Source organism: Capra hircus, chromosome 16, assembly GCF_001704415.2.
Source record: "Capra hircus breed San Clemente chromosome 16, ASM170441v1, whole genome shotgun sequence".
Taxonomy (NCBI): Eukaryota; Metazoa; Chordata; class Mammalia; order Artiodactyla; family Bovidae; genus Capra; species Capra hircus.
The window spans coordinates 49,800,035-49,822,219 of NC_030823.1; the positions used below are offsets into that span (position 1 = coordinate 49,800,035).

The window sequence follows — 22,185 nt, forward strand, 5'->3', positions numbered from 1 at the left end:
TCCCCTCGAGTGTCGGGTCACCTCTGCAGATACTGCCTTGACCAGCTGGGGAACAGTCTTGCTGGAGGAGAACTGGAGCATCCAGGGGCACCACTGTTCTACCATGGGCCAATTCATGAGCCCCAGGACAGCGTGGGCGAAGGCCCTGTGGGCAGGATGTGAGGAAGGGGCAGGAGAGGCCTGGAGGCTGAGACATGGGGTGTAGAGGCCCCTCAGGGGCAATCAGGAGCTGAGCCTGAGGTGACATGGCTGTGCAGTGACCTTTACCCCAGTCAGGAAAGACTGGTAGAGACCCTGAAGACACTGATGTGGGTGCTCTCTGCCCACCCAGGGGACCACCTCTCCCTGATGGAGACTCGTTTTCACCCTCCCCAGCCTCGGGGTGCAGAGCTGGCCATCAGGCTGCAGAAGTGGCAGTGCTGAGCTTGATGCCTCATGGAGAGCCCACCAGACACGCTGGTTGGGGGGAGGTGCACTCAGGGCTCCTGGACCCTTGTCATACGGTGACAAGTGTGCTTCTGGCCTGGTGACCCTACACTCCTGGCCACAGCAGCAGGACGAGGAGGGAGTGCAGTGGTGGGGATGCGTGGGTGAGGGTGGGGATGCGGATGGTGGGGATGTGGTCCTGGCTTGGGCCCTCACTGGCTCTGTGACCTGGGAGGACTGTCTCTATCTCTCTGAGCCCCAGGTTTCATTTGGCTTTTATCTCCCTGACTTCCTGCCTGACTGCACATCTCCGTGGACTGGCCAGTGGCTCCGCGGCCCACGCTGCCCTCTAGCGTGCTCTGGCCCTTGCACCCCTGGGAAAGGAGAGGGAGGGGCAATGAGGGAGGGGAAGACAAGCCCCATTGCCCCTTAGGTCCCACCTGCACTCGGAGAAGGCAATGGCACCCCACTCCAGTACTCTTGCCTGGAAAATCCCATGGATGGAGGAGCCTGGTAGGCTGCAGTCCATGGGGTCGCTAAGAGTCGGACACGACTGGGCGACTTCACCTTCACTTTTCACTTTCCTGCATTGGAGAAGGAAATGGCAACCCACTCCAGTGTTCTTGCCTGGAGAATCCCACAGATGGGGGAGCCTGGTGGGCTGCGGTCTATGGGGTCGCACAGAGTCGGACACAACTGAAGCGACTTAGTAGCAGCAGCAGCACTCCAATGCAGAGCAGAACAAGGGTCCCAGCAGCCCTTCCCACCTGTGGTGGAGCCCGCTGGGGTCAATGAGGGAGGGTTGGCAGGACAAGAGGAGGGCATGTGACTTGGTGGTAACTGATGGGAGAGGTGAGGGTGGCGTATGTGAAAGGCAGTGCAGGAGGAGGGGTGCCAGCTGCAGTGGGCCTAGGGGTGGGTCTGGACTGGGGTTGGTGTGGGATGGTGGGTGTGGAGAGGGGATTATGGCTGGTCCAGGATGCTTGGTAGTAGTGGGTTTTTCCCAGCAGCTTCGGGGTTGGGGCCACAAGGAACATGGGGACATGCTGGCTCGGCACACCCCTCAGGGCTCCGTCCTGCATGACCATTGCCCACAGCCTGGGTCCTTGGGGCCTTGCAATGCTCTGCCTGCTGTATAGCTCCCACCGTGGCACCGTTGGGGAGCTCAGGGCCCTGGTGCTCTGAAGCCCCAGAAAGGAGCTGAGCCTGGGCAGGGTGGGGCCTAGTGTAAAGAACCACTCCTGTGGGGATCTGGAGGGGGCTGTGGGGACCCAGACCCTTGCCTGGGAGACACTGGCTGCCTTTCCCAGGGACCGCAGACTAGGCAGCTGGGGTAGGTGACCTGTGAGGCTGCAGAGACCCAGGGTCCTGATGGAGGCAGGCTTTAGGTGATGCGTGGGGGCCCAGAAACTGGAGAGCTTCACCGGATAGAAGCAGCCCATGATGGGCAAAGTCAGGGGTTCGGATTCGGTGGCTCATCCCTAGACCCCCATGTTTCCCCAAGAACGGGTCCCAGCAGTGAAGTAGCGGCTCGCAGGGTTCAGGGAGGCTGCCAGCGGGGGTCTTGGGGCCGGGTATGCGGGGCAGAGGCCGCGCTTGTAACAAAGTAGCTTTTATAGGTCCCTGGGAGAGAGCCGGCTAGGAGCCTCGATGGCCCGCGTTCTTGCGCTCCTCTTCTGCCGGCCCCGGGGAAAGCTCCCGTGCCCGGTCCGCGTCGCCCACTCGCGGCTGCCCACCTTCCTGGGCCTCGGGGTCTCCACTCAGGGCGCCGTCCGGGGCGGGGACGGGAGGCCGGGGGCGCCGGTGCGCGGAGGAGGGCCGCACTGGCGCGCCGCCGAGGCCCCGGTGTGGCACGGGCCTGCGCGCGCCTGGCCGGTCGGTGGCGCGGAGCAGGGATGGCTCGAGGGGCGCGGCGTCGCAGGTGAGCCGAAGTGGGGGCAGCGGCGGGCGGGGGACGTTGCGGGAGCCTCCCAGGCACGGCCACAGGTCCGTCTCGCCGTTGTGCAGGAGCACGAAGCGGCGCTGGGACAGCAGCGGTAGCATCTTCTCGCTGCGCAGGCTCTTTTGGAAGGTCTCCAGCGCCAGGTCTGGGGAGGGGTCGCGGGTGAACTGGACGCGGAGCGGGGAAGGGCGGTGCGGGGGAAGGGGGACCTCCCACCCCGTCTGGAGGTGACAGGGTGGTGAGGGGTGGGATGGCACCACGCTGGCAGGGAGGTGGGGGCATGAGCAGAGGCTGGGGTTGCCACGCAGCCCTCGGGGTGCTGGAGAACTGGGTTTGTGGGCGTCTGAACTTGCAGAGAGCATGTGCAGGCAGAGGGGGGCAGTTTGAGGGTCCTGGGGGGTGGCTCACCCAGGGTCTCCATGACCACGCCGGGAATCACTTCTTTCAGGACTTCACAGTTGGTGTGCAGGGCGGGGTTGGAGTTCATTTCCAGCAGCCACACCTGGGCCCAACACTGCTCAGCATCCCACCCCACCTACCACTTGGCCAGGAGAAGGTTGAGACTCTGGTCCCCATTAAGCCACGTGACCATCAGGTCACTTCTTTTCCATGACCTCACTCCCCCAATTGCCCAAGGGGCTGAGACTCTTGAGGGTCTGAGAGTCTGGCCTTAGGAGCCACCCCAGCGGTAGGAGTGAAACCTTATGGACACATCACCTCCAGGGCTAGGGAGGTCGCCTGACTGCCCACCCCTGGGGCCTGCCTGAGTGGTCAGGTGTGCACGGAGGGCCACTGCCTCCTGCACCTGCCTACCAGCACACCCCCCTCCCCGCCCCCTGCCAGAAAGCCTCGGCAGCACCTTGAAATTTTCATCGATCAAGAAGTCACAGCCGATGAGGTCAAAGTAGCCCAGCTTGCACTCCAGCTTGGCTTTGACGGCCAGGAAGCAGTGGGCCATGATCTGCTGCATCCGCTTCTGTGGGCAGGGTGGGGTAGGGGGCACAGGACGTCAACTGTGGGCCTTGATTACACCCTCCAGGCCTGAGCAGCCACAGCCCATCCCTCACCTGTGCTCCCACCGTGACCATACTGTCACATTTTCAGGGTCACAGGCTCATAGCCAGAAACTCCTTCACTCTCATTTTATTCATCCAACAAACGTATGGCCCTCCTATTGTGTGACAGGTACTGATGTGGCAGGAGAGTGGAGAGAGCTTCTGAGGAGTCTCTGCCCTTGAGCAGTTCACTCATAGGAGAGAGACAAAAACTTGATGTGTAAATCATTATGCACTTTGTATGGTGCACAAAGCCACACATGCTAAACAGGAGAAGCTAAGGCAGGGTGAGAGGTGGGGGCTTTGGGGTGGTGTGGAAAGGGGTATGATCCAGGTGGGCCTCATTGAGAAGAGAGTGAGTACCAGGTGAAGATGGAAGGGGGGAGCTGTGGGATGGGGATGGGACACCTGGTGGGAGCAACAGCTGTAAGTTTGAGCATGCCCAAGGTGTCAGAGGACCAGGGTGATGCTGCTGTGGCTGGAGCAAGCTAGAGAGCAGCAGGAGATGAGACCAGAGTGGCACCAGTCACTTCTCAGGGTGTGGGAAGACCTTGTCTTTCACCCTGAGATCAGAGCTATGGAGGGTGGTGCACAGGAGGGCATATCTGACCTGTGCCCTCACAGGGTCCTCTAGCTGCTATGCTGAGAGAGACTGAAGGGGCCTGTTGCAAGGATCTAGGTGAGAAATATGCTGGCTTGTAGAAGCCAAGGTGGTGGGATGGATGCTGGGTCTATTTTGGGGTAAAGCCAATGCAACTGATGAAAGGATGTGAGCTGTAAACAAGAATGAAGGGCTATCCCTAGATGTTTGGTCTGAGACTCTGGGAGGATGGAGCCCTCATCAACCAAGAAGGAGAGGAAGCCCTGGAGGCTGAGACCTCTGTGAGCTTGCAGATGGGGTGCTGATAGGCTTTGGGTCAAGATCAGGGGAGTGGTCAGGGTCCATGTTTAATGTGGAATCTTAAGCACATAGATGGAATTTAAAGTCAGGGGATGTCTGAGAGGGAGAAATGTCATATGACATCCCTTATATAAGAATTGATACAGATGAACTTACAAAACAGAGAGAGACCCACAGACTTAGAGAACAAACTTATGGTTGCTGGTGGAATGGATGGGGGAAGGGATAGTTAGGGAGTTTGGGATGGTCATGTACACTCTGTTATATTTAAAATGGAAGACCAACAAGGACCTACTGTATAGCACAAAGAACTCTGCCCAATATTATGTGGCAGCATGGATGGGAGGTGAGTTTGGGGGAGAATGGATACACGTATATATACAGCTGAATTCCTTTGCTATTCACCGGAAACTATCACAGCATTGTTTGTTAATTGGCTTTATCCCAATACAAAATAAGAAGTTAAAAAAAAAATGTCTGGTGATATCTGATAAAGACAAAGAGTAGATAAGAGCAGATAAAGAGTAGGGCCAGGCTGGACACTGGGCTCCAGAGAGCCATGATGGGGAGCCCAGGGACCTGCGCAGGGGGCTAAGAGGAAGTGAGCAAGGTCCTGGAAGCCATGGGGAGTGAGGAGCTATGTCCGAAGTTGGCTGACAGGTCAGGGAGAAGAGGACCAGGGCTGATCCCTGAGTCTGACAACATGAAAATCACTCTGGTGAGCATTTCAGTGAGACAACAGGGAGAAGCCTTGCTGAGCAGGATCAAGAGAGACGAGAGCATCACAAAACGGGCAGAGGAAGGGGTCCAGAGATAAGCCATTCCATAAAAACAGCCAAAATGGGCCAAATTTGTCAAAATTAACCTTCTTAGAATGCTGGAAATTAACCAAAAGCGTTCAGCAACCTGAAGAGTGTTTATTCAAATAGAATCTTGAATCTTGATAGGAACAGCAAGTTTTGTAGTATTTTAATCTGGTCTAGTATTATTCCCTGCATCCCAGCTCAGTGCCTTGAAAAAAGCCTGCATTCTTGGTACTGTAGATAGCAGGATTAATCTGTTTGGCAGAGCAGTGTAGTCATTTGTCGTGATGTCTGATGTTTCCTTGGAAGACCTCACTTGAACTAAAGGCAAATGCAGGAACAATGTCTTACCAAATAGAGAATATCGGTGAAGAGACAGAAATTATAAAGGAGAGCTGAACAGAAATTCTGGAGTTGAAAAGTATAATAATTGAACAAGACATTTGAGTTGTTTGAAGACAGATCAGTTGAGATTATCCAGTCTAAGGAACAGAAAGTCAAAGGAATGAAGAAAGATGAAGTTACAGAGATCTATGGAAGGAGATCTAGAAAGAGAGTGAAGGAAGAGGCAGGAAGAATATTTAAAGAAATAATGGTAGTGGGACTTCTCAAATTTGATGAAAAAGAATTTACACATTTGAGGCCAATGAGCTCCAAGTAGAATAAGCTCAAAAAGATCCATCATATTGTAAGCAAACTTTTAAAAGACAAAGACAAACAGAGGATGTTGAAATCAGCAAAGAGAAGTGACTTATAAGGGCTTCTCAATAAGACCAGCAACCAATTTCCCATTAAAAACCATGGAGTCCAGAAGACAGTGGGTTGACATATTCAAAATACTGAAAGAAAAATAAAACTGTCAACCAAGAATTGTATATACAGCAAAATTATCCTTCAAAAATAAAAAAGAAATTAAGACCTTCCCAAATTTAAAAAACATAGATTATCAGTAGTAGAACATTTCTACAGTCCTTCAGACTGAAATGAGAGGACACTAGACAATAATTTGAATTCACATTAAGAGATTAAGAGCATCCATGAAGTAATTACATCAGTTCAGTTCAGTCGCTCAGTTGTGTCCGACTCTGCAGCTCCATGGACTGCATGCAGCATGCCAGGCTTCCCTGTCCATCACCAACTCCTGGAGCTTGCTCAAACTCATGTCCATCAAATCAGTGATGCCATCCAACCATCTCATCCTCTGTTGTCCCGTTCTCCTCTTGCCTTCAATCTTTCCCAGCATCAGTGTCTTTTCCGATGAGTCCGTTCTTCGCATCAGGTGGCCAAAGTGTTGGAGGTTCAGCTTCAGCATCAGTCCTTCCAATGAACATTCAGGACAGATTTCCTTTAGGATTGACTAGTTGGATCTCCTTGCAGTCCAAGGGACTCTGAAGAGTCTTCTCCAACACCACAGTTCAAAAGCATCAATTCTTTGGTGCTCAGCTTTCTTTATGGTCCAACTCTCACATCCATACACAACTACTGGAAAAACCATAGCTTTGACTAGATGGACCTTTGTCAGCAAAGTAATGTTTCTCCTCTTTAACATACTGTCTAGTTTGGTCATAGCTTTTCTTCTAAGGAGTAAGCGTCTTTTAATTTCATGGCTGCAGTCACCATCTGCAGTGATTTTGGAGCCCAAGAAAATAAAGTCTGTCACTGTTTCCATAGTTAAATATAAAAGACATTACACATTCATTTTTTTGGTAATTGCCTTTTTCCTTCTGTTTTATTTAAAAGACAATTGCATAAAGCAATAACTATGAATCTATGCTGATGGACACACAATTTAAGGAGTTGTGATTTGTGACAGTAACAGCATAAATGAAGAAATACAGCTATACAGGAAAAAATTAAAAAAAAAAACTATTGAAATTAACTTGGTTTGAATCCAAACTAGATAGTTTTAAATTAAGATGTTAATGGTAATCCCAAGGGCACCAATAAGAAAATAAGTCAAAAATGTATAGTAAAAGAAATACTAGAAATAGTACACTAGAAAATATTTAACACAAAAGTCGGCAGCAATGGAGAAACAAACAAAAAGATATAAGATATATAGAAAATAGCAAAAGAGCAGATATAAATCCTAACTTATCAGTAATTAAATTAAATGTAAATGGATTAAGCTTTCCAATAAAAGACAAAGATTCGTAGAATGCATCCCCCCACCCCCCATATGCTTTCTATGAGACTCACCTTAGATTCAAAGACAAAGATAGGTTGAAAGTCAAAGAATAAAAAAAAGATATATCAGGCAAAAAGTAACCAAAAGGGAGCTGGAACATCTGTACAAATATCAGAGAAAATAGAGTTTAACATGAAAATTGAAGACATTAAGAAAAAAGAGAATATTTTCTAATGATAAATCAAGAATATGTAATAATTATACATGCACTTAACAACAGAGCCTAAAAATATATGAAGCAAAAACTGTCAGAATTGAAAGAAATAGACAATTCAATAATAATAGTTGGAGGCTTCATTATGCCATTTTCAATGATAGAATAGCTATACAGAAGATCAATAAGTAAATACAAGATTTGAGCAACACTATAAATCACCTACCCTGAAAGATATTTATAGAACACGCCACTTAAGAGCAGGCTACACATTCTTCTCCAGTGTGCATGGAACATTTTTTAGGATAGACAGTATGTTGAAACATAAAATAGGGACTTCGAAAAAAAATATATATATAGGGACTTCGCTGGTGGTCCAGTGGTTAAGAATCCATCTGCCAAAGCAGAGGACATGGGTTTGATCTCTGAACCAGGAAGATCCCACATGCCAACAGGCAACTAAATCTATACACCACAGCTACTGAGTCTGTGCCCTAGAGCCTGTACTCTGCAACAAGAGAAGTCACCACAATGAGAAGCTTGTGCATCACAACAAAGAGTAGCCCCCACTCACTGCAAGTAGAGAAAGTCCTCACTCAGCAATGAAGACTCAGTGCAGCTAGAACAAAAAACATGAAACAAGTTTCAATACTTTTTGAAGGGTTGAAATCATGCAAAGTATGTTTTCTGACCACAATGGAAAAAAATTAGAAATCAATAGGAGAAAGAAAATTTAAAAATTCACAAATGTGTGGAAGATAACACTCTTAAGCAACAAATGAAAGCAGAATGCACAAAATCTTATGGGATGCAGTAAAAGCAGTGCTCAGAGGGAAATTTATGACTGTAAATGCCTACATTAAACAGGAAGAAAGATCTCAAATCAAATCAATAACTCAATCTTCAACCCTAAGAAAAAGAAGAAAAGTAAACTCAAAGCAAGTAGAAGGAAGGAAATAGTAAAAATTAGAGTGGATATAAGTGGAATTAGAGAATAGAAAGCAATAGAGAAAATCAATGAAACCAAAAACTGGCTCTTTGAAAAAATCAACAAAACTGACAAACCCTTAGCTAAACTGACCAAGAAAAAGAGGAAAGAAGACTTAAATTACTAAAATCCAGAAAGAAAGACCTTGGGGCTTTCCTGGTAGTGCAGTGGTTAAGACTCTATGCTGCCAGTGCAGGGGGCATGGGTTTGATACCTGGCCCTGGTGGCTCAGACGGTGGTCTGCCCTCAATGCAGGAGACCCAGGTTCGATCCCTGGCTCATAAAGATCCCCTGGAGAAAGACATGGCAACCCACTCCAGTATTCTTGCCTGGAAAATTCCATGGACAGAGGAGCCCGGTGGGCTATAGTCCATGGGTTTTCGAAGAGTTGGACATGAGTGAGTGACTAACACTTACACTTTCAATGTCAGGGAACTATGATATACTACGCCATGTGGTGTGGCCAAAAGAGTAAAAAAAATTTTTTTTAAGAAAGACTTTACATAAAGATGAGAATGATTATGAAAAGGATTATAATTGTTGGTAAAATATGAGTGACCTATATTCCAAACAAATTAGGTACCTTAGAAGAAATGGAAAAATTCCTGGAAAGACAAACTGATAAACTTGACCCAGGAAGAAATAATCTTAGTTACCTCTAACAAATAAAGGTTGAGTTAGTAATAATAATATAAATAATCCTTCCCACAAAAAAAAGTCCACAATAAGGTGGCCTGACTGGTGAATTCTTCCAAATATTTAAGGGCTCCCTGGTGGTTCAGATGATAAAGAATCTGCCTGTAAAGCAAGAGACCTGGGTTTGATCCTTGGATCAGGAATATCTCCTGGAGAAGAGGATGGCTACTAACTCCAGTATTCTTGCCTGGAGAATTCCATGGACAGAGGATCTTGGTGGGCTACAGTCCATGGGATTGCAAAGAGTCAGACACAACTGAGCAACTAGCACAGCATGCTTCGCAAACTACAAATACAGAATAGAAGGGAACATGTTCAAAACCAAATAGACAATAATGCTGTGGACCAACATTGCTTATGAGGGTACACGCAAATGCTAAACGAAGTACTCGGAAACCCAATTCAGGAGCATATTTAAAGGACAATAGGCTATGTCTGAGTGAGATCTATCCCAGAAATGCAAGAATGATTCAGTCAACACATGAGGGACTTCCTGGAGGTCCATTGGTTAAGACTCCCAAGTTTCCAATGCTGGGGGCATAGGTTTGATCCTTTGTCAGGGAAGTAGGATTCCTGCGTGCCTCAAAGAGAATGAAGCTACAGCAGTTCAAACAGTATGGTGCTGGCTTAAAGACAGACATACACACCAATAAAAATAGACTTAAGAGTCTGGAAATAAACACATATATATCTGGTCAATTGATTTTCAAAACTTTGCCAAGAACAGTCTGACAGATGGTCCTGGGACAATGGAGTAGCTACACACAAGAGACTGCAGCTGGACACTTAGCTCACACCATACACAATAATTAACTCAGTTGAAACATAGGACTTTTAGAAGAAGCTGCAGATGTATCTTTACAACTTGGATTTGGCAGTGGATTCTTAAATATGACACCAAAGCATGAATAGCCAAAGAAAAATAGATAAATTGCACTTCACACAAATTTAAAACTTTTGTGCAAAAAAGGACCTTATCAGGAATCCCCTGGTGGTCTGGTGGTTGAGATTCTATACTTCCGTTGCTGAGGGCATGGGTTAAACCCTTAGTCTGGGAACTAAGATCCTGCAAGTTGTGAAACAAATGAAAACGGACATTATCAAGAAAGTGAAAAGAGAACTCACAGGAGAAAATATTTGCAAATCACAATCTGATAAGGGTCTAGCAATCAATATATAAAGAGCTCTACAGCCTAACAGGGACTCCCCAGGTGGTGCTAGTGGTAAAGAATCTGCCTGCCAATGCAGAAGATGCAAAAGATATGGGTTTGATCCCTCAGTCAGGAAGACCCCTTGGAGGAGGGCGCAGTAACCCACTCCAGTATTCTTGCCTGGAGAATCCCATGGACAGAGAACCCTGGCGGGCTATAGTCCACAGGGTCACAAAAAGTCAGATATGACTGAAGTGACTAGACAAGCATGCATGCACAGCCTAACAAAGAAAGAGTGGACAACGGAGGTAACAAAGTTTTCTAAAGAAGATACAGAATGGCTAAGTACACGAGAAGATGCTCAATATCATTATCATTAGAAAAATGCAAATCAACCCCTTAATGAGATAATACTCCTGTATACCCACCGGGCAACTATTAGAAAGATAGTAAGTATGGGCAAGGATACAGAGAAAGTGGAACCATCAGACATTGCTGGTGGGAGTGGGAGCAATTGCAGCCACTGTGGGAAATGTTGGCAGTTCCTCAAAAAGGTCAACATAAGAGGGACCATTCAACCATGCAGTTCCCTTCCTAGACCTGCATCCAAGAGAACTCAAATACCTGTTCGTGTATATGAATACTCATAGCAGCGTTACTCATGACTGACAAAAAGTAAAAACAACCCAAATGTCTATCAACTGATGAACATTTATCCAAACAAATCATGGTCCATTTACACAATGAAATATTATTCAGTCATAAAAAGGAATCTTGAAAATGTTTATGCTCAGTGAAAGAAGCCAGGAAAACCCACATGTTGTTTGATCCCATTGACGTGACATGTCCAGAACAGGGAGATGCGTGGGGACAGAGAGTGGACTAGTGGTTGCCAGGGGCTGGGGAGGGCAGTGGGAGATGACAGTGTTCTGGAATCAGAAGGTGGTGATCATCATTCAACTCTATGAATCCACTGAAAACCACTGAACTGTGCACTTTCACAGGGTGACCTTTGTTTTGCGTGAATGATCCGTCTGAGAAAGGGACAGGAGAGGACTCTTAGAGCCAACTGCTGTGGGCACACCCAGAGGCAGCCCCGCCCAGGGACCTGCCTGTGGCCCAGCACCCCCTACCCAGTCCTGACCCGCATCCCCTCCCCTCACCGAGTGGGCGGGGCGCACACAAACCGTGAAGGTGGTGAAGACCCAGTCTCGTGGGAGGCCCTTGGTCTTGTGGAACTTGTCGTTGATGTAACGGTTGAGGTGCTCCATGCTCCACACCGTGTCCTCCTTGAGCAGCACATACAAGGGACTTTTCTTCTGCATGAACTGGGGAGGAAGGGCAGCGCCTGAAGGCCCGTCCCCCACAGGGCCCCGATGGAGAGCATCACCCTGATGTTGCCACACCCCCACAGGGGGCCTGCTTCTCCTGGATGCCCTGGGCTGGCTGTGCTGCCTAAGACCCTCCTCCAGCAACTCCTACCCTTGAGAAGCCCCCCCAGATCCCCCTGGGGGGCCGCTGCCCAGACACATCCCATTGATATCCTTCCTTGGAGACTGCTGCCCTTAAGCATCTCTGCACTGAGGTCCTCACCAAGACCCTCATCCTCTGTTCCCACCCCTGCGGTGCCTGTTCCACACCCAGAGATGCCTGATCCACACCCAAAGGGAGACAAGCTGGGGTGAGGGGTGGAGCATGGCTCTCAGTCCTTTCACAGGGTGCCCGCTGTAGCTGAAGGTGAGAGGCATTGCTGACCGCAGGCAGGGCCACCTCCAAGCCTGGGCCGTGTCTACAGCTGGGTTCTTGTCTGCATTCTTGAACAGCGATTTTGTCCAAGGCTGCATCTGTGCAGCACATCTACCTGGTTGGTTAAATGGCCACTGAGGTCGCTGGAATGGGGATCATAAAGGCCGAGGGTGAGGCGAGCATAGCCGTGGCCGAAGAAGACCATGTAGGGCATGGCGCAGGCGATGAGCAGGTAGGAGCGCACATCAAACTTCTTCCCATCCAGCAGCAGCGGGTTCTTGATGTACCTGGGGAGGTGCGGTCAGCCTGGCCCAGGCCCCCACCTGGACCTCTTAGTTCCCCAGCACCCCTGCCACCTGCCTCAGCTGTGAGCTCTGGGTCCCCTATTCCAGTTGAGTGTAATGTCCCCTCATCAGGGGACATTTCTGAGCCTGAACAGGTCAGGGAACTGGGGAGGAGGGCCTGGCTCCTAGAGCTCAGCTTGCCGGTGTATAACTGGGGTACCCCAGGACACAGCTCTTGTTAGGAGTTGGGGAGGCAGAAGCTGGTTGGCCCCATGGTCAGGGAAGACTGTCTGGAGGAGGAGGCAGGGATGACCTTGGGCTTTAAAGGGCGGGTGCTTTTGGAGCGACAAGGAGGGATATCCCAGTGGAGAGCGCTGAGGTCTGGAGACCCAGAGGCTGGAAGCACTGCTTACAGTGACTGAGAGCAGTTGTGGCAGAAATGAGGTCCCACTGGTGGAGAGGGAAGTCCAAAGGGAACTTTCTGAGGCCGGACTGTGCCCCCGGTGTGAGGCTGAGGGTCTGGACCTCACCCAGAGGCAGAGGGAGCCCAGGAGGGGGGTCAGCTCTGCCCGAGGGCCTGAAGCCTGCAGCTGGCTGAGGGGGAATGGGGGAGAGGCTGGGCTTACTGCAGCTCAGTGTGCAGGACCCAGGTCAGGGCACAGCTGACCGAGCACCCCCGGCTCCGCACTGTCCAGGGTCCTGTGGTGTGTGTTGTCGGGGGTGGTGTGTGCAGGACATTTTCTTCCAGCCCTGACAGCAGGAGAAACCCCACCCTTCCTAGCTACACAGAAGCCCAGCTTGGGGCACTGAACCTTCCACTTTGAAGAACTCCTCTGTGGGCCCTGCGACCCCCACGGACCCTCACAGGCACCAGTGGGCTTGGGTCAGCCCCACCCAATCAACGCCCCTCATGGGGCCCATGAGCAAAACCTCTGCACGACCCGCGCCTGGGGCGCCCGGAATGGCATCTTGCGGTAGATGGGGTCATCCTCGATGCTCTGGGTCTTGGCCTGGAGAGTGGTGACTTCCTCTTGGTTCCGGAGCAGAAAGATGCCTTTGCCCTGGTTGGAGGCTGTGGGCTTGCAGATCCACATTTGGGTTTCTGCAGAGAGAGCCATCTGAGCCTTTGGGCCAGACCCTGCCCTGCCCCACTCTTCCCAGCCCTGACTGCTCTCCCAGTCACAGCCCTGCCCACACTCCTCCTAGCCATGGCCTGGAGCCTACCAGGCTTTAACCTCCACTAAGGTCCAGCCATGCCACCTCCCTGGCATCACCTTAGTACTAGCCCTGTCCTCACCCAGGTTGGTTCCACCCTTCCCCTCCCTGACTATGCCCCCACCTCAATCTCGCCAGGACCTTGGCCCTGCCCTAATCACATTCCCGCCTTGGTCCAGCCCTGCACCGGTCTCCCCAGAGTGGGCCTGGCATCCAGTGACTTCTCACCATCAAAGAGGGTGAAGAAAGCCTCCCTCTCGTCCCTGATGTCCAGACGGTACGTCTCTGGGAAAAAGTCTTCCATTCTCAGGACCCTGGGGAAGAAGGGGGTGGGGAAGTCACTGGGAGGGTTGTCCCTTCCCCACAGCTTGGCTGACCATTCCAGGGGCCTGATCTGAGGGGGGGGGGTGGTTTGGAGGGAGAGTTTCCAGTGGGACTGGGCTCCAGGCACCCCTGCAGCTTTTGGCGTCCTCTAACACATATCTGCCACCCCAGCTCTTCCCTCTGCAGAACCTTTGCACCTTCTGTTCCCTAGCCAACTCGGGCACACCTGGCTTCTCTGCAGGCTGCCTCACCTGCCTCCGACCCCTCCCACCTCCCAGCTCTTAGGCCTTCGGGAGTGGTCAGTTCAGAGCTGGGTCTCCAGGCCAGGACAGTGACCAGCTTGCAGTGAGTGGTCGGCATGGATCCCCTGGCCTGGGATGCCTTTCAGCCCTTTCATGGACCTCCAGGCCGACCTTTAGTTTAGGGCAGAGTGGCTGAGTGCGTCTACCTCTATGGCCCCAGGTGTCCTGAGCTGGTCCACAGGAGCTGTTCCAGGGCGGGTATCATGTCCTTTCCAGATCTGCACCCCAAGGGGACACAGGACCTGACTTGAGTGGCTGCTCCGTGTGTGGAGAATGGATGGGGATGTCGAGAGGTGGGGCGTGGGTGGGGGTAGCCTGGTGGTGTGTGTGGTGTGGTGGATAGACAGATGCCTACAGGGCAATGGTCCAGGGCTGCTGACAGAAATGGTGGAGGTGGACAGCTGGACATGAGGATGTAAAGATGGCCTTGACGTCCAGATGGTGGCTGGTTGTTTGGATGAGTGGGCAGACTTGTTAGTGGCTGGGCAGTGAGTAGGTGTGGAGTGGACAGGTGAGTGACAATTTGGGCACATGGCATGGGTAGGCCATGGGGCAGGAATGGCTGTGTGGTGGACAGCCAGGGTGTGGCGGGCAGTGGAGACAGTATAGGATGCCAGTGGGTGGCTCTGTGGTGGGCGTGTGAGGACCACTGAGGCCATGGGGTGGGTAGGTGGGATGCTGGTAGGTGTTGAGGGGGAGACAGATTAGCTGGGTCAGTGGGAAAGCAGGTGGGCGGACAGACTAAGTGGAGGGTGGTCAGGACCAGCGACTGACCCATCAAGTGGGGGTGTGCAGCTGGGTGAGTGGGTGCCAGGTGTGGGGGGCAGGGTGGCTCACTTGGTCTGTGCGCAGGGGGCTGGCTTGCTGGTCTTGCTCAGGACTCTCGAGTGCTCCCTCAGGGCGCTGAGCAGCCCAATCTTGGTGGTGAGGAGCTTGTTGTTGGGGAGCTGGTACAACAGCTGCTTGCCTGGCAGAACAGAGCCCGGGCAGCACGCAGTGGCACCCCCGTGTTTGAGGGCCGCCCGGTGAGCCCGGCCCTACCCCTACCTTCCCGGAAGTTGCAATAGGTGTCTCTGCACTTAACCTCACACCACTTGAGCTTGTAGTCTTCCCGCCGGCTATCCTGGATGCGCCGCCAGCCCTTGCTCTTGCAGTAGGAGCTGATTCTGTAGGGAAGGGTCAGTGCTTACCTGGGGGCCACAGAGCCAGGGAGCAAGGCTGGGTAGGGCCTGGGGGCGGTGGGACAGGGCCTGGATTGAGGCCCCACTCACATGGAGGCCCCGTTGGTCCCTCCGATGTAGAAGAAGGGGCCCTGCCCAGTACTGGGTGGCTGCTTCTCCCCCTCCAGAAAGTGCTTCTCCAGGAGGGTGGCCTGGGGCCTGATGGCTTCAGAGTCGTCCAGCTCTGTGGGCAGGTGGGAAGTCAGAGCCTCTGGCCCACCTGGCAGCTTTCCTGCCCCCTGATGAGCCTTGCCCGAGCCCACCTGCATCTTGGTCCTGCTGGCTTAGCGGATGCAGGAGCCCCTCCTCTCCGTGGCTCCCCATGGGTCTCTCATGGGCCCAGCCTGTGAACAACATAGGTTCAAATGGAGGGGAGAGCATTCACTTAGAATCTGACCGGAGCCCCTGGGCAGTCCCCCAGCCATCTCGGCCCATCTTTGCCCATCTCAGGCCCAGAGGGCCTCCCAGGAAAGGGGGGAGAGTCACCATCATCAAGGGCCACCTCTGGAGTGGGGAGTGTCACTCCTTACCAACAGGACAGGGGGCAGAGGCTGAGGTTGAGGCTGGAGCTGGGGGCACACGTGACGCAGGGGCATGCCCAGGAGGGTGGGGGTCACAATGTCCATCATGATGTCAGGGGTGACCCATGTCAGTCAGGGTAGACCCCTCTTTATGCCTGTTCAGACCCTGACTCTGCTGGCCTCTGCCCTACTTGGCCAGCCTGGATCCCATACCCAACATGTGACTTTCTCCCAGCCCCTCTCCCAGGACAGAGCTGTGTTGTCCCCTGTGAGAAGGCCTTTTTGGGGATGGGGTGCCTGTCCCCAGGAAGGTCCTGGCTGCATTCACCTGGTGCCCGGGTGTGGCCCCACCGGATCCCTGCCATCCTTGACCGCTTGCCTCTCTTTGTGCTGACTTGGGTCCGAGGGGGTGGTCCTCGGCGGTGGAGAAAGTGGGTGTGGCTGCGGGCCACAGATGCTGGGGTACCTGGGCAGGGGTACCTCTGGGAGGACATGGCCCCCACACCTCTGCGGGCCCTGCGGGCAACCTGTGGTCCTAGCCCTTGAACTGGGCACCCGGTCAGGCCCACCCTGTGCGGGGAGGGGTGCTGCCTGGAGTGCTGGACTCCGGTCTGGTTCCGGTCTCTGTGGTGACTGTGGGGCTGGGTGCCCCTTGAGGGCAGGGCCTTCTCTGCATCCTGTCTGTCTGGGGTGAGTCCTCCCCTGCAGGGATGGTTCGTCGGAGGTCGGCGTCTCTGTACTCGGCCGCGGGGGCGGCTGTAAGGAGGGCTGCTGTCAGGCCTGTGGGGCTGGGGGGGAACGGCCTTCAGCAGGCCCCTCCCAGGGTCAGTGGGGCTGTGGGCCCTGCCCCTAGAACGATGCCTCCCTGGGGCACCTTTCTTGAGTGGCTGAGATGGGAACATTGTAGGGAATTTTAGCTATTCCTTGACAGGTCCTTCCCAGTTTGGGGGGCTGCTCGGGAGGCTAGGGTTTTCCGAAACTGAAGAGCCACAAGCAGTGGAAAGGCCAGCAGCCTAGAGTGTGGGCAGGCACAGAGAGGCTCCTCCAAAGAGGACAGTCGCTTTGCAAACAAACCAACTGGTCACCCTAGAGATGCTGACCAAGACCTTTGTCCCCATTTAGGACAGAAGAGGGTAAACTGGAAACAGCTGTCAACCTAGTGATGGGGGCTGGGCAGTAGCTGGATGCAGGGAGGGTCTCGGCCTTTGGCCAAGCCGTGTGGACAACCTTGAGCCCCCTTCCCAGCCCTGCCCCACCCAGAATGAGAGGTCTCCTTAGTGGGGCTGACCCCGCCCAGCATGACTGGGGTGGGGAGTGGTGCCTGCTGAGAGCAGGGAGGGTGCTTGTGGTGTGTACGTGTCCCCACGTTGCCTGAGACCCAAACCTTCTGGGGATAGAGGCCCCCAAGAGGATGACAGGCAGTACTACCCCCCAGCACTCCCACCTGAGCAGCTACTGGGTCAACGGACACCTTGCAGAGGCCCCCCCACCCCAGATGTGAGCAGGAGGTTGACACATAGAAATAGCAGCTGCACAGTCAGGCTTAGAGGAGAGGAGAGGAGAGGGTGGCTGGGTGGCGAGGGTGGGCAGAAGGCACAGGGACGTGGCCCTAGAGACATGCCAGGGTAGGACTGCCATCCTCACCCGAGAAGAGGGCTGGACGGTTAGCACAAGAGGACAGACAAGGTGGAGCAGCTCATAAGAATTAAAAACGCGGTACAGCCTTGTGGGAAGATCAAGGCAGGGGAGTGGGTTGGAAAGAAGAATACAAGGAAAGAGGCTTGAGAAGTCTCAAATCAGGAGGTAAGGCTCTGCAGCCAGCCCAGTGTGGCTGGAGGTCTGGGGACAAGATGCTGGGGCTCTCTGGGCTGTTGCTCTGTGCCTTGGTTTCCCCACCTGAGAGAGAGTTGAGGGGGTTGCTGTGAAGACAGTTCCTACACGTGACATGTGCAGATACCTGCCTCGTCCCCCGTGTTCCAGGAGGGCCTGCCTGATGACAGTGAGGACGGGAACGCCAGGCTGGTGCCAGCAGTGGCCACCCCCAGGGAGTATTGCTGGGAGTTATCGTGTGAACATGGGGGTGTGGAGGGAGCCCCCGGCCCCACAGCCCAGCACTGGCTAACTTCTGCGTGTCATCTGGACGCAGCAGTGGGCGCTGCCAGAAACAGGAGCCCAGAATTGGGCATGAAGGCATGGGTTTCAGAACAAGCCTTGTAAGCCTGGACCTCTGGCCTGTCTTCACTCTGTATATTTTATTTCTTCTGCTAAGAATTAAACAGGCCACAAATTACAGTTTCTTGTCATTCAAATGAACAAAGATTAAGAAGAACCCCTACCCTGGACATGCACACATGTGATGACTGTGGTGTCCCTGGGCCACAGGACATGGCTGGTGGGGTTGTGGGCGGGGTCAGGGGGTCACAGCTCCAGCTCCCAGAGCCTTTGTTGAGCAATTACCCTTTTTTTTTTTTTTTTGGCCTTACTGCACAGCATGCGAGATCTTAGTTCCTGGACCAGGAATCAAACCCACAACTCTTGGGTTGGTAGGGGAAACCTTAACCACTGGACCACTGGGGGATGTCCCCACAATCGCCTTTCTCAGAATCTCTCTAACAGACTCATTCTAAATAGAAAGCTTTTGTTGGAAGAGGTTCAGGGAATGTTATCACTGGCGATGCAGCTTGGGCAGCCGCGGCCCCACAGGCAGGATGGCACCAGGGCTCCCAAGACGGCTGCAGCAGAGCAGGGACCGTCAGTGGAAACCCAACTTTATAATGAACTTTTAAAGAAGCCATTTACCTGGTCAGGTAAAAAGACCAGCAGGAAACGGCACCCTGGTGTGACGAGTGGAAGACCTTGGTGAATGAAGCTGAAGGAAATGTCCAAGAAATGAGATGCCACCATGCCTTACTGGGCCCATCCCCAGATATACGCTTGGCCACATGGGCGCTTGGGAGTGCTGACTTTGCTCATCCGGCTGGTGCTTTCTGGCCACGGCTAAGCTGATTGGGGGGATGTGGGTCCCTGTGGATTTTAGGAGACCATCCTTTTGGGGTTTGGTCCAGGGAGACAGACCTGGTCTTGAGCAAAGCAGCTGGTCCTAAGGGGCTGCTGCCCCCGGGAGGCCTGCCCTGCTCAGCCTGGCCTGGGTGTCTCTGTTCCTCACCCTATGGCCCTGGGTGTTTGGGCCCTCTTCAGAGGGGGCTCTGCCCAACCAGGCCTCTCCTCCCCTCTTCTCCCTCCCCTCCCTTATACTCCTGGACAGAGTCTTAGAGGACCCACAGGGCTCCTGGGGGCTGCGGGGCCAGGTAGGGGCCACAGCACAGCTGGCTCCAGCCTTCATGCCCAGCCAGGACCCCGCTGTGGCCTGCCTGTCCCTCTTACCTGCCCCATAAGGTGGTGTGAGCCCTCTGCCCAGAAAACAACAGTGGTGACCAGGCAACTGTCTCCCAGCAACCACGACCCAGTGGCCCAGAGGTGAGCAGGTGGATGGGGAGGGGTTGGAGGCCGGCCCGGGGGTGGGGGCAGGGAATGACTGAGGTTGGAAGAGGGGCGTTACATGCACAGCCCCCATCCGGGTCCTCCATCCTCCAAGGTCATTCCTGAGCCTTCTCAAGATCCCCAAGTCTATGCCCAGACCACAGGCCTGACCCACTGTGCTTCAGCTGCTACCCTTCACTTCCCCTCACCACAGCCTCAGCACGTGGAGCCCTCACTTAACAAAATAGAAAGTGGGGCTCTGCAGACCCATGCCTCCGCAAGGGTAGATGGGGCTGACAGCCAGGTCTGGGAGTCCAGGGGCGGTGGGAGGGCCTCTGGCTGCCCTGCACGGCCTCTTCCTCCACCCTGCAGAGCCTTGCATGGGTCACCAGGGTGTCTCCCCTTAGAGTGCCTTCACTTGCTTCCTGTAGGGTGGACGGCAGCCCCCTGCAGTGTGTGTCCACGTCCTAAGGCCCAGAACCTAGGGATGTGACCTCACTTGGAGAAATGGTCTTAGCAGATGTGATTATCTGATGGGCCCTAAGTCTAGCAACCAGTGTCCTTGTGAGAGGGAGGCAGGGAGCAGGAGACACAGAGGGGAGAAGCCAGTGGAAGGTGGGCAGTGGCCAGAGGGCCACAAGCCCTGTGGCCACAAGCCTGGGGACACCTGGAGCCCCAGAGGCCAGAAGAGGCAGGAGGGACCCTGCTTATACCTGGACTTCTGACTTCCGGCCTCTAGGACCGTGAGAGAAGTCACTTTCGTTGTTTTAAGCTACCAAGTTTGTGTAGTTTGCTGTGGCCACCCCAGGAAATTAATGTGCCCAAGTCCCTCCTCCTGACTCCTCTCAGAGACTGATGCGCCCTCAGCTGCGTGCTGCCTGTGCCAGGCACTGGTGGCCTCAGGGCTCAGTTCTGCTGGACTGTGGTCTGAAATCCCTTTGCCCGAGAGTTAGTCTGTGGGAGCGGGGAGAGCTCCCCTAGCTGAGCTATTGTCTGAGGGGCATCCTGACCTCACGGTGGTGGGCCCCTGCCTGGGCCTGCAGGGGGCAAGTACCCTTGGGTGTGCAGGGGGGCCCCTGGTCACCTGCAGTCCGCTCAGTCTTCCCACTGGCCCGAGCAAAGACTTTTGGAAGTCTGTCCTCCCCAGGAGCCCATGCCCCCATCCCTTCATTTCTAGAGACCCAGACTCTAGGGGCTGGGCCAGACCACCTCCCTGCTCCTCTGGTGGCTCCTCATGGGTTCTCAGGAGGCAGCACCCTGCCCATGTGGTGACACCAAGAGCTCAGACTCAAAAACTGCCTTATAACTTGAAGCTGGTGAGGGAGCCAGCCTGGTGGCAGCCTTTCCCACAACAGCCCAGGGCTGGGCCATTGGTCACATCTACAACCTGGAGCAAGGCAGCCCAGCATGAACTGGCTAGCCTTGCAGGGCAGATATCTCTCCCCTCTCCTCAGGCCTGGCTGTGCTTGGGCTGAGTACCCTGAGGGCTGAGTACCCTGAGGGCTGAGTACCCTGAGGACAGTAGGGGACAGTCAGCCCCTCTCTGGGAAAAGGCCCAGTGCCCCTCCTGCTGCGGTAGTTGAGGGTCTTCCCAGCCTCCTACAGGGAACTGGCACCTTTGCCGGGGCTGGAAATCCTCCTTAGTGGCCTCCATGCAGCCTCTGGCCTCTGGGTCCCTCTGCTCAGAGAGGCCTTCCTGAGCACCCTCACCCGCACCTCTCCACCCTGCCCCCCACCCCTGCTGTATCCCCACTCCGCCCCCCACCTCCACCACTGCAGCCTCTCCACCCTGCCCCCCACCCCTGCTGTATCCCCACTTCCGCCTCCCCCACCTTCCACCACTGCAGCCCCTCCACCCTGCCCCCCGCCCCTGCTGTACCCCCACTTCCGCCTCCCCCACCTCCACCCCTGCAGCCCCTCCACCCTGCCCCCCCGCCCCTGCTGTACCCCCACTTCCGCCTCCCCCACCTCCACCGCTGCAGCCCCTCTACTTCTCCGGCTGCTGCAGCACCAGCGGCGCTGCAGACCACATGCCCTGCCCAGAGCCTTCTCGCTGTCTGTGGCTCCTTCTCAGGGACACTCCTCCCCCATCCCCAGTGTGTCTGGAGCTGCACTGGCTTTCCGAGGGTACTCAGGAAAGAGTGGTCACTGAGGAGGGAGGGAGGGACAGAGAGAAGGTCCCTTCTACCCTGACTCTGGCCACAGAGCCTGGGTCAGAGGCATCAGCCATGGACTGGGACCCTAGGGCCTGCTTAGAATTCTCAGGGAAGGAAGAGGCTCTGGGGGCACAGCCATGAGGCTGCGAGTGGGACTGGCAAACACTGTAGACAGACGATGTCTGGATGTGGAGCAGAGGAGAGGGGGCAGGACCACCAGGCCTTCCAGCGGTACCTGGGTATGGGGTGTGATGGCCTGGTACCTGGAGAGGCCTTCGACCACCCAAGAGCCAAGTCAGGCCTATGGGGACCCAGGGGAGGAAGGCCAGCACCCTCAGGATCCTGGTGCCACCTGCGGTTGGGGAGAGGGCAGCCTGGGGTGTCTCTAGGGGCACAGGGAGTTGGGATTGCTTCTATCCTGTACTCATCCCCCACCACTGCCTGGCATAGCGATTAGGGTGCCTCCCTGGAGAGGCTCCTGGGGGGCTCCAGGGATGTGGCTGCTGCAGCCCAGGTCTCTCATGGCCCAGTGGCACCGCCAGCAGTATGAGCCTATCGCCAGTGCACCTGAGCTGAACAGGAGCCCCCATGCTTTATTACACCAACAGTCCATTGTGTCTGTGACAGAAAGCC

The 22,185-nt window shown here is 54.0% G+C and overlaps 1 protein-coding gene across 1 annotated transcript; it reads right to left on the reverse strand.

Moving 5' to 3' along the window:
* Positions 1,079-21,088, reverse strand: TTLL10 (tubulin tyrosine ligase like 10). Its single transcript, XM_018059950.1, is given in 13 exon segments — positions 1,079-2,513; positions 2,777-2,870; positions 3,228-3,344; positions 11,492-11,632; positions 12,166-12,337; positions 13,265-13,436; positions 13,778-13,863; positions 14,322-14,393; positions 15,013-15,142; positions 15,223-15,341; positions 15,447-15,579; positions 15,659-15,739; positions 16,068-21,088. Coding segments are annotated over 13 exon segments (2,517 nt in total). The 5' UTR covers positions 16,819-21,088; the 3' UTR covers positions 1,079-2,064.